General features: G+C 40.0%; 1 protein-coding gene across 2 annotated transcripts in view; it reads left to right on the top strand.

The window, feature by feature from the left end:
- The first annotated feature begins 229 nt into the window (after positions 1 to 229).
- LOC110493901 (N-terminal EF-hand calcium-binding protein 1-like) overlaps positions 230 to 12,326 on the top strand; it is a 56,437-nt gene continuing 44,340 nt past the window's right edge. The window contains exons 1-2 of one of the 2 annotated variants that reach the window (XM_090205022.1): positions 230 to 509; positions 6,033 to 6,057. In XM_090205022.1, the coding sequence (XP_090061148.1) occupies positions 384 to 509; positions 6,033 to 6,057 (151 nt within the window). In that variant the 5' untranslated portion in view covers positions 230 to 383. The remainder of the gene's footprint in view (positions 510 to 6,032; positions 6,058 to 12,326) is intronic. The other variant, XM_036949891.2, reaches the window with a different exon arrangement.

The following is a 12,326-nucleotide window of genomic DNA, read 5'->3' as shown; positions in this document are numbered from 1 at the left end:
TTCATATCAACATCCTTATTGTAGCTCTATCAATTTATTCGCTTCTAATGTTTGAAATTCGCCTATTCTAGCCTTTTCTACCATTTATATTATAAAATAATGTTATTATTGCGCCACGTAGTATCTTTTCCTCCTCTTGCCTAGCAGGGATGCGCAACAAAGATGTTGACCAATCAGCGCTCCAGAAGGTGGGGTTACCTACCGCAGAAAGTTGAAGAGCAACATCACTGCTGGAGTACGGTTGCAGATCAACATCACTGTTGCAGCACTGTTGCCTCGGTTTAGCAGGGCAGGGCGACACTTTTGAACCCATTGTCAAAAGGCTACACTTTCCAACGAGCAGGTGTCTGTCTACAAGTCGGCTATACATCTTCCACATCAAGATGTTGGCGTGCACAAAGATGATCACTATGTGCCTTCAGTCGGCGAAAAATAAGCATCTTCGCTCTCAGCAGGATCAACCGCAGCCACTGCAAAGCCCTGTTAATGGACTTCCAATTTTCAAAGATGTAAGTAGTCACATATTCTCTCTGAAAGCTCTGCATACTGCTGTCAGAAACAATCACGCTTTTGAAATTCTTTATTTGCCTATGGTTGATGTATGTTCATTTAGGGGGTGGGTATAATTTGTGGAACGTTCCAACGGGAATCAGTTCCAATAACTTCGTAAATAACAAGGATGCCAACAAACAACGCATACAAAGTAGCATGATCAATTCACCTAGCTAACTAGTTGCCGAATAGGCGTCAACTCACCACGTAGCTTAATATTCATGTTTGTACATAGGCTACCAGAGTGAGGACAAACATTTTTCAGAATAAACGTGGTGAGTGAAAAACTCAACCAATTTGCCCCTCCCTACCTGGTATCTTATTCTCCCGCTATACAACTTTGAATGCGTTGTTTGTTTACAACCTTGTTATTTACGAAGTTTTTGGAACAGATTACTGTTGGAATGTAACACAAATTATACCCACCCTTGTAAGCATGCATAAAAACTATTATGCATAGTTGAACTATAGCCTAATGGTGTTAAAAACCAGTGAACCTCTATGTATTTATAATCAATCATCATGGAGATTAAGTTGCTTGTTTTGTAAGCATCTTGTTTTAAAAATTCATGATAAATACATCTTGCCATATTGTGGCTAAAGACACCATTATCGACCTACTGTAACCAACACAAACATTCAATTGAGGTTAAGTGCCCATATCTCCACCACACCTTGCTGCACTCATTGACTCCTGATATGATATTTGACGACCATGAATTGAACTCAACCGCTATGTGTGTGTATGTGTGTGTGTGTGTGTGTGTGTGTGTGTTTAACAAGAACAAACAAAAATTTGACAAACTGGGGACATTTTGTTAGGAGCTAGGGTTAAGGTTAGGTTTTTGGGTTAGGGTTAGTGATGCACCGATATTACATTTTTGGCTGATACCGATATCTGATATTTTCCTTGTAAAAAAAATAAAACAATACTGATAACCGATATTAAAAATTTTAGCGACCTTTTTACGCATTCCAGTACAGTTAAATAGTTAACACACACACATGGACACAGCGGTCTAAGGCACTGCATCTCTGTGCAAGAGGCATCACTACAGTCCCTAGTTCGAATCCAGGCTGTATCACATCCGGCCGTGATTGGGAGTCCCATAAGACGGCGCACAATTGGCCCAGCGTCGTCTGGGTTTGGTCGGGGTAGGTTGTCATTGTAGATAAGAATTCATTCTTAACTGACTTGCCTAGTTAAATAAAGGTTACACACACAAACACACCACACTGACCAAAAAGTTATTTTGTTGGCTTTACTTATGTCCCCACATCATCAAAACCTATTTCTTTCACTTGCTGTGCTGTTTCGTTGTTCAGTCGTTCAGTCGTTTCATTCTCAACCAGGATTTCTATGGAACGCCGTTTGGGTCTTTGCCTGTCAAAAAATACACTATTTAAAACTATTTGACGTGTCAAATAACACTGACGTTTCAAATAGCACTATTTGACGTGTCAAATAAGTTTGTTGACCAATCAGGACCTGAATATGACTGCACATCACACAAAAAATTTAACGCGATCATACATTTTTTAAAGTAGTTATTACACATTGATTACACTATCACTCGTATTTCATACGTCACAACGATTCATCGATACGTATGCTATGATGCTAGTGAAGTTGTCTTGTGCACCTACAGTGCTGGTCATTTAAAAAAAAGCTAGCTAGCTCATGAATGCAAACAATGTTCTTCCCCAAAAACATAGCAAAATGACAATCTGTTTGACTAGCTATATAGTTAGCTAGCTAACTATACAGCTAGGTGATATAGTTACGTGTCATCATCTAAAATAACCCTAATTTATAAGACAGTTCTTATTTGATTAATGATGGTCGGACCCTTCTATGTGAAGCTAGCCACAATAAGGCTTAGCCACAATAGTGGACTTTGCAGTTAGCCTTTGTTAGGTTCTAATTTTTCAGAGTAAATAACTCACGGACACTAGAGAAGCTTTAACCAAGTTTAATTCTTCCCAAAGGGTCGTTACAGCTGTAATTCAGACAAAAAAAAAACATTCAACACAAGCACTGATATTTAACCCTTTCACACACAGTGAGTTGGGATCATATGTTATTTATGTGACCCTCTCTCTCACCATGCACTAACCAGAGGAAGAATAATGAATGCGCTTAGATACAAATATATTGTCTTTGCCATCATCTCCTTGAAAATGTATTGTGCATTTCAGAATATTGATTTATTGAGATGCATGCACTCTTGCCTGACAATGCCAACTGATGAACTTTGATTTGATTTTCTATCGCTCTCGAGATAAACAACCCAAATATAGCGTTAGAGAATTTTGGGCTAATTCTTTCGGTTGATATGTGGATGAGCTCTATGTGATATGAATATATTACAAAGCTAAATAGTTCTGAGATACCGTTGTATAATTTGCCCTTGGAAATGTCATATTTTGCCCTATAGGTAACATAGAAAAGTCACAGTTTATGATATCATTTTGAATTCAATAGAGTGTGAAGCTGTGGGTAATATTTGTAATCGGGAACACAAATAATCATGGTCTTAAGCTGCAATTTGAACACAGAGGAATACAACCTCACATCTCAACTGCTTGAATTAGGCAGAAGGAGAAGGCAGACGCTCCAAAAGATTCTCCTCTAAAAGTTTGATGGCTTCTTTGTTGACCGTGTGTAAAATATTTGTGCTTGAATGTGCGTGTGCGTGCATGACTATGCGTGCGTGCAAAACTGTACATTTCCGTACACTGAATAACAGGAAGTTAGGACGAGGGAGATCATCCCCAGGCAGTCACTTGGGCACCAGTCTCCTTCCCCTCATAGAGAACAGTGTCAGTAGGACTCGAGGTTCCCACTAGTTTAACACCTTCCAACGTGCCACCCGAAACAGAGACGCTCTGGGATGCAAGGCTGACCTTTATCTGCACGTTGTAAATGATGCATTATCCTCTCAAAACACTTTAGCAAAATATGGGGCCATGCAACTGAGCCTTTCTCACTGCCATCTAGAAGCAAATGCCAAGTAAATAACGTTTAGACAGTTAAGAGAATGTGTTGGTCCAATTAGAGATACAATGGGTTTCTTTTAATACATTTTCTTTCATTTCCAAGGAAGACAGGAAAGCTAAGATGTTACATTCAATGTGAATGTTTTTGTTGTTCATTGAAGTGTAAAATAGATGTTTTCAAATCTGTCATTAAAACAAGCTAAATGAATCATGGGAATATACAGTTGAATTCGGAAGTTTACGTACACCTTACCAATTACATTTAAACTCCGTTTTTCACAATTCCTGACATTTAATCATAGTAAGAATTCCCTGTCTTAGGTCAGTTAGGATCCCCACTCTATTTTAAGAATGTGAAATGTCAGAACAATTGTAGAGAAGGATTTATTTCAGCTTGTATTTCTTTCATCACATTCCCAGTGGGTCAGAAGTTGACATACACTCAATTAGTAATTGGTAGCATTGCCTTTTAATTGTTGAACTTGGGTCAAAAGTTTTTGGTAGCCTTCCACAAGCTTCCCACAATAAGTTGGGTGAATTTTGGCCCATTCCTCCTGACAGAGCCTGTGTAACTGAGTCAGGTGTGTAGGCCTCCTTGCTCGCACATGCTTTTTCAGTTCTGCCCACACATTTTCTATACGATTGAGGTCAGGGCTTTGTGATGGCCACTCCAATACCTTGACTTTGTTGCCCTTAAAGCCATTTTGCCACAACGTTGGAAGTATGCTTGCGGTCATTGTCCATTTGGGAGACCCATTTGCGACCAAGCTTTAACTTCCTGATGTCTTGAGATGTTGCTTCAATATATCCACATAATTTTCCATCCTCATGATGATATTTTGTGAAGTGCACAAATCCCTCCTGCAACAAAGCACCCCCACAACATGATGCTGCCACCCCCGTGCTTCACGGTTGGGATGGTGTTCTTCAGCTTGCAAGCATCCCCCTTTTTTCTCCAAACATAACGATGGTCATGATGGCCAAACAGTTCTATTTTTGTTTCATCAGACCAGAGGACATTTCTCCAAAAAGTATAATCTTTGTCCCCATGTGCAGTTGCAAACCGTAGTCTGTCTTTTTTTATGGCGGTTTTTGGAGCAGTGGCGTCTTCCCTGCTGAGCAGCCTTTCAGGTTGTGTCGATATGGGACTCGTTTTACCGTGGATATAGATACTTTTTTTTACCTGTTTCCTCCAGCATCTTCACAGGGTCCTTTGCTGTTGTTCTGGGATTGATTTGCACTTTTCGCACCAAAGTACTTTCATCTCTAGGAGACAGATCGTGTCTCCTTCCTGAGCGCTATGACGGCTGCATGGTCCCATGGTGTTTATACTTGCGTACTATTGTTTGTACAGATGAACCTTCAGGCGTTTGGAAATTGCTCCCAAGGATGAACCAGACTTGTGGAGGTCTACAATTTTTTTTTTTAGGTCTTGGCTGATTTCTTTTGATTTTCCCATGATGTCAAGCAAAGAGGCACTGAGTTTGAAGGTAGGCCTTGAAATACATCCATAGGTACACCTCCAATTGACTCAAATGATGTCAATTAGCCTATCAGAAGCTTCTAAAGCCATGACATAATTTCCTGGAATTTTCCAAGCTGTTTGAAGGCGCGGTCAACTTAGTATATGTAAACTTCTGATCCACTGGAATTATGATGATGTGAAATAATCTGTCTGTGAACAATTGTTGGAAAAATTACTTGTGTCATGCACAAAGTAAATGTCCAGACCGACTTGCCAAAACTATAGTTTGTTAACAAGAAATTTGTGGAGTGGTTGAAAAACGAGTTTTAATGACTTCATCCTAAATTTGTAAACTTTCGACTTCAACTGTATTTCTATAATTTACAGTAAACACAATGGCATAACTTTGCACTTATCAGCTTGTCTAGCACAGACAAATGCATCCAAAATAGAAAAACAATTGTGTTAGATATGTGGTCACACTATTCGTCACAACTGACTGGTCTGGGGCTATGAGCAAATAGACATTGACAGTTGGGGTCATAGGCTAGTTGAAGACCCTGTGGTTGTTGACTTCTGCAAGATGATAGTTGGAGGCAGCTTATTAATACGCCGTAGGTTGAGCTAGGGATGGATCCTGATGTCAAAGGTCATTAATCTTCACTTATCCCAAGTGATGGAGAAATCAGATTGAGCAATTGCTTGTCACATGTAAGTGTTGTTTTATGCTCTTTGGATTGAGTTAGATTTGATTTGTTTTACAAGGGATCCTATGACTATGAATAAATGTGTGGATAAGTGGATGTACGCATTTCTCTGCATGCTTGTTTCCTTGTCACAATATATATTTCAATTAATAGCCTACCCTCAAATGCTCCATTAACACAAAATGATATCACAGTCTCTGGGAACTGTCTTTTATGATGAATTACCTCAATTTGAAACAGCCTTGCAAGAAACCCTATTTTGATGCTTTGTTAAAGTCAATACCTAAATGTTTTCCCTTTTCTTTCAGATTTTCTGCCGCGCTGACAAAAACGGTGAGTAAACAACAGTTTGTGTTGTGAATGTGCATGTGTGAATGTGTTGTTTTTTACAGTTATCCCGTTCCATTTCTAAAGGATCATCGTCACACGGTACCATTTAGGGGGGAAATATGCTGTTGTTATTATGGCCCATTCATTCGTGGCTTTCGTGGCTTTCCCACACAGAACTAATATGCATTAAAGTAAAACACAGGCCTGTTCCGAATGGACCCACGGACAGTCAGACCCATTTCTGAAAAAGCCTGTGGAAAACAGACCCGTGCCCGTTCGGATCCGAGAGACTCTTTCAGATCCGAGGGTAGAGAGAGAGAAAGAAACCTCCGACCTGGCGCAGCCAGTGCCATCAATAAACAAGGGATATTGGCCAAATGTTTTCAGCACACATTACGTGTCCTTAACAGCCTATAACAAAGTACAAAAAAACAATTCCTTGTGTTTCGATGTGTAGCATATGCAAAACTTTATAGCCTATTTTAATCGTTTTTACTTCCCTAAAACAATACTTGTCAACCTCACCGTTCAGATGTCAGATTTGAGCGCTAAATGCATCAAGGCATTGCATGCATAGGCCTAAAAGCGTAGTCATTCACTGTATGACATTAATATAAAAAAACAAAAGTTCAATAGCTTGATTTTTTTTGCTGTGGGTTCAGTTTTATCACTAGCACATAGACCTACAGTCAGGAAGGCCGCAACTTGGGTAGCACACGCGGCAAATATAAAACAGCTTGTTGCATTGTTGCCATATACATATAATCCATAGAAGGGTTTTTGGAAGCAATATGACTGTGAAACTCCTTCGTATGCTAGCAATGGCTGCCAGTCCTGACTTGGGAACTGCCATCTATGGATTACGTTTCTGTGATTGGTTGCGGCTGTCAGTTTGCCCTTCTCCCGCCTCCTCTCTCATCAGCAGCAGGTGCACATTAAATGAACAGAGGACAGGTCCAATCAGGTCCAGTCAGTAAATACATTTTAATTGCACATACCTGAGATCCGTGGCAATATATCAGACCCGACCCAGATCCGAGGTCAGAATTGGGTGCCGGGTCAGATCTTGGAATTTTGGGTTTGGTGGACCCGTGAAGACCTCTAGCGTAAGTAAATTTTTCTCCATCGAAAACTGAATGGTGAACAATTACTGCTTATCCAATCATAGCTAGGGCCAGGAGTGTTTCCTGGTCAGGTCACAGGATCAGGAAAAAAACTTCTGGGCTCTATCTCAATTAAAGACACAACAGCAATTTTTTTTATTGTTCCTGTTGAAAAACAATATCCCAAGTATAAATAAAACTGGACTAGACATTGAGAGAATGATTTTCAGAGGGCTGAGAAACAAGGCGATCTCCAAGAAAATCGAAAGCCATTTTTCATTGACGTCACAAATTAGGTGAAAGGTGATTGTAAACAAATTTGGAAAAAGATATAAAACTGAAAATTGATGTAAGATTGATCGAGGATAGCTACTCTATAGCCACTACTTTTAACTATTTCTTTATTCAGTCTGTATAAGATCTGGGGGTGTAAGTTTACAGTGAGCACGGTATGTATCACCCAATGCGAAGACTGACTCAACAAAATCTTAAGCAGCTTGAAAACCACTAAAGCCAAATGTGTCTGTGGTTTTGATCGTGTTCTTTAAAACAAAGATATTTTAACCTCCCCAATAACACATTTGATTAATTTATCCATAAACCAAGGTATATTCCCAAAGGAATCGAAGTCAGATGTTGTTACCCTGGTATAAATTGAGTTTTTTTATGCAATTTGGTTTCAGAGCTAATCATTCTAATGAGTTAGCAAACTGTTATTCTTTGGAGAATGTTCAATTGAAACTTGACAAAGAGGGAGTGGTAGGAGCTGTGTTCTTAGTAGGGATACACAATATATTGTTGAGTATATCGGAAACATACGATATTAGCTAAAAATGCTAACATTGGCATCGGCCCGATGTACAAAATCGATGTCAAAGCTGACGTGCATACCTATATAACGTAAGTAGATGACATAATGATGCCACGAAATACAGCGCTACACAGAACAGAAGCAGAAAAATACTCAGCAAACAGTTCAAGTTGAGCCGTCACTTGAAAGAGTAAGAACATTTCAGCGAGACAACTCAAAGGCGAAATCCATTAACGCCAAGATAATGCGATTCATTGCCCTTGACAATCAACTGTCCTCTGTCGTGGATGATGTTGGCTTTCGCCGACTGGTCGAGCCCTGGTACACACTATTTTTCAGATGTTGCCCTACCAGAGTTACACAGTATTGCTGAAACGTACATCATGAGCTACTTGTTTTGGGCGTCACTGCTATTAGCTTCATGACTGACATTTGGACCAGCGATGTCAGCCCCTTGAAAATGCTGAGTCGGGGTCGACGAGGATTTCGTACTGAGGAAAGCCATATTGCACGCTCAAGAATGCTCCAGTTCTCATACCGCTGCTGACATCTCAATGGCATTTGAAAACATGTTTGAAACTTGGAAACATGAACACACTCTAAGCGCCATTCGAACAACTGACTCGAGAAATAAGCTAATCAACTGCGTCTGCAGCAGACGTGATACCTTCTGTTGTGGTATTGAAATGCCTGCTTGACAAAACTGTCGACACACACCGTGGGGTTAAAACGTACAAAAGTACTCAGTGGCATTCTCTCTGAGCCTCTTTACTGTGTCGCAACCATGCTCGATGTTTGGTACTAGGACCTCTACTTTGATGCAGACAAGAAACAGGGTTTACGTGAAATGGTATATACTGTACACAGCTGGACAAGATGGAAACGGACACAGTGACAGTGCGCACAGAGGAAGAGAGGCCACGGACAGACAGAGCTGAAACTTCACTGCTTGACATGTGTGATGAAATCCTGGTTGAGAATGAAACGACTGAACAAATGAACGAAACACCACAGCAAGTAAACAAAATAAATAGGTTTTGATTATGTTTTACTGGTAATGGGGACATACATAAATGCCAACAAAATAACTTGTGTGTGTGTGTGTGTAACCTGAACTAGGCAAGTCAGTTAAGAACAAATTCTTATTTACAATGACGGCCAAACCCGGATGACACTGGGCCAATTTTGCTCCGCCCTCAGGGACTGAAGTGACGCCTCTTTCAGTGAGATGTAGTGCCTTAGACCGCTGCATCCATGTTTGTGTGTGTGTGTTTGTTAAGTATTTAACTGTACTAGAATGCTTAAAAGGCAGCAAAAAAAATATGAAATATTGGCATAGTTTTTTTGTCAAGACAAATATTGAATATCTATATTGGCCAAAAATGTCATATGGGTGCATCCCTAGTTCTTAGATATCCTTCAACCTGCACTTATGGACTGACCTCCTCAATTTAAACCACAGGTTTTCAATGTGTTTCAAGTCCGGAGACTAGTGCTGAGCGATAGGTGCTTTAAGAGGCTGGTTCAGTTTTGGTTCGATTTAAAAAGTACACTTTTTTTTTCTTTTTCGGTTTCATAATTTTTGGGGGACATTATGTGGGTTGAATGCTGTAACAACACTGAATAAAACAATGAATAAAGGTCCCATGATGGTAGTGACTCCCCATTACTGTCGCCTCTTCACTGTTGACATTGAGACTGGTGTTTTGCGGGTACTCTTTAATGAAGCTGCCAGTTGAGGACGTGTAAGGTGTTTGTTTCTCCAACTAGACACTAATGTAATTGTCCTCTTGCTCAGTTGTGCACCGGGGCCTCCCACTCTTTCTATTCTGGTTAGAGCCAGTCAAAATGGACATTTCGTTGTGACCCCAAACTTTTGAACAGTAGTGTATAATTGTTTTTGTTGCTGTTTTTTGCTATGGGTTTTCACGAGTTATAGGTACAATAGCAATGTTTCAAATGATTATTATGTACAATGTCTTGACTTCTGGGTGGAAACGTATCTGTATGTCCTGACTAAAGGTCGACCAATTAATCAGAATGGCCGATTAATTAGGGCCGGTATTTTTGGACACCAATTTGGCCGATTTCTTAAAAATTTATTTTTTATTTACATTTATTTTTTAAATGTATACACCTTTATTTAACTAGGCAAGTCAGTTATGAACACATTCTTATTTTCAATGACGGTCTAGGAACGGAGGGTTTACTGCCTTGTTCAGGGGCAGAACGACTGATTTTTACCTTGTCAGCTCGGGGATTCAATCTTGCAACCTTACTGTTAACTAGTCCAACGCTCTAACCACCTGCCTCTCATTGCACTCCATGAGGAGCCTGCCTGTTACGCGAATGCAGTAAGAAGCCAAGGTAAGTTGCTAACTAGCATTAAACTTATCTTATAAAAATCAATCAATCAATCATAATCACTAGTTAACTACACATGGTTGATGATATTACTAGTTTATCTAGCGTGTCCTGCGTTGCATATGATCGATGCGATGCGCATTCGTGAAAAAGGTACCTAAACATCAATGCCTTTCTTAAAATCAATACACAAGTATATCTTTTTAAACCTGCATATTTAGTTAATATTGCCTGCTAACATGAATTTCTTTGTGTCACTTCTCTTGCAACAGAGTCAGGGTATATGCAGCAGTTTGGGCCCGCTCGTTGCCAACTTCGCCAAACGGGGGAGGATTTAACAAAAGCGCATTTGCGAAAAAAAGCACAATCGTTGCACGACTGTACCTAACCATAAACATCAATGCCTTTCTTAAAATCAATACACAGAAGTATATATTTTTAAACCTGCATATTTGGATAATAGAAATCCAGGTTAGCAGGCAATATTAACCAGGTGAAATTGTGTCACTTCTTTTGCGTTCATTACACACAGAGTCAGGGTATATGCAACAGTTTGGGCCGGCTGGCTCGTTGCGAACTAATTTTCCAGAATTGTACGTAATTATGACATAACATTGAAGGTTGTGCAATGTAACAGGAATATTTAGACTTATGGATGCCACCCGTTAGATAAAATACGGAACGGTTCCGTATTTCACTGAAATAATAAATGCTTTGTTTTCGAGATGATAGTTTCCAGATTCGACCATATTAGTGACCTAAGGCTCGTATTTCTGTGTGTTATTATGTTATAATTAAGTCTATGATTTGATAGAGCAGTCTGACTGAGCGATGGTAGGCACCAGCAGGCTCGTAAGCATTCATTCAAACAGGTGTCCCTCAACTCCCGAGATTAGGCTGGTGTAACCGATGTGAAATGGCTCGCTAGTTAGCTAGGGGTGCGCGATAATAGCGTTTCAAACGTCACTCGCTCTGAGACTTGGAGTAGTTGTTCCCCTTGCTCTGCATGGGTAAAGCTGCTTCGAGGGTGGCTGTTGTCAATGTGTTCCTGGTTCGAGCCCAGGTAGGAGCGAGGAGAGGGACGGAAGCTAAACTGTTACACTGGCAATACTAAAGTGCCTATAAGAACATCCAATAGTCAAATGTATATGAAATACAAATGGTATAGAGAGAAATAGTCCTATAATTCCTATAATAACTACCACCTAAAACTTCTTACCTGGGAATATTGAAGACTCATGTTAAAAGGAACCACAGCTGCCCTGTGTAGGGTACAGTCTTTCGGATGGGATGTTAAACGGGTGTCCTGACTCTCTGAGGTCATTAAAGATCCCATGGCACTTATCGTAAGAGTAGGGGTGTTAACCCCGGTGTCCTGGCTAAATTCCCAATCTGGCCCTCAAACTATCACGGTCACCTAATAATCCCCAGTTTACAATTGGTTCATTCATCCCCATCCTCTCCCCTGTAACTATTCCCCAGGTTGTTGCTGTAAATGAGAAAGTGTTCTCAGTTAACTTACCTGGTAAAATAAATAAATATTATTACAAATAAAGAAAGAAAACGCGTCCGATTAATCGGTATCGACTTTTTCTGGTCCTCCAATTATCGGTATTGGCGTTGAAAAATCATAATCGGTCGACCTCTAGTCCTGACCTTTCTTTTATTCACCAAATTGGTTCCGCTTTAAATTAAGTGCAGCTTATAAAGGCTTCATAACGCGTTCATAAGCACTATATAAATGTGTCACAAATCATCTAACTATGTCATGCTTAATAAAGGGTTCATAAATGTTGCATAACTGTGACTTAATCACCAATGTGAAATGTGTCATAACCCACCAGGTTGAATATGACAAACATGTGCTTTATAAAGGGTGACATGTTTGGCTTCAGGATGACACATGCTCTAAAGAGAAGCCATGTTAGTCACACCAGGCAACACTTACCTTGATGAAAGCCCCCAACATAAAGAAATTGAAAGTGGCTTTCTTC

Source organism: Oncorhynchus mykiss, chromosome 17 (genome assembly GCF_057628025.1).
Source record: "Oncorhynchus mykiss isolate SJ-2025 chromosome 17, ASM5762802v1, whole genome shotgun sequence".
NCBI lineage: Eukaryota > Metazoa > Chordata > Actinopteri > Salmoniformes > Salmonidae > Oncorhynchus > Oncorhynchus mykiss.
The sequence above is the reverse complement of the archived record's forward strand: the minus strand, read 5'-3'. Positions and strand labels throughout refer to the sequence as shown.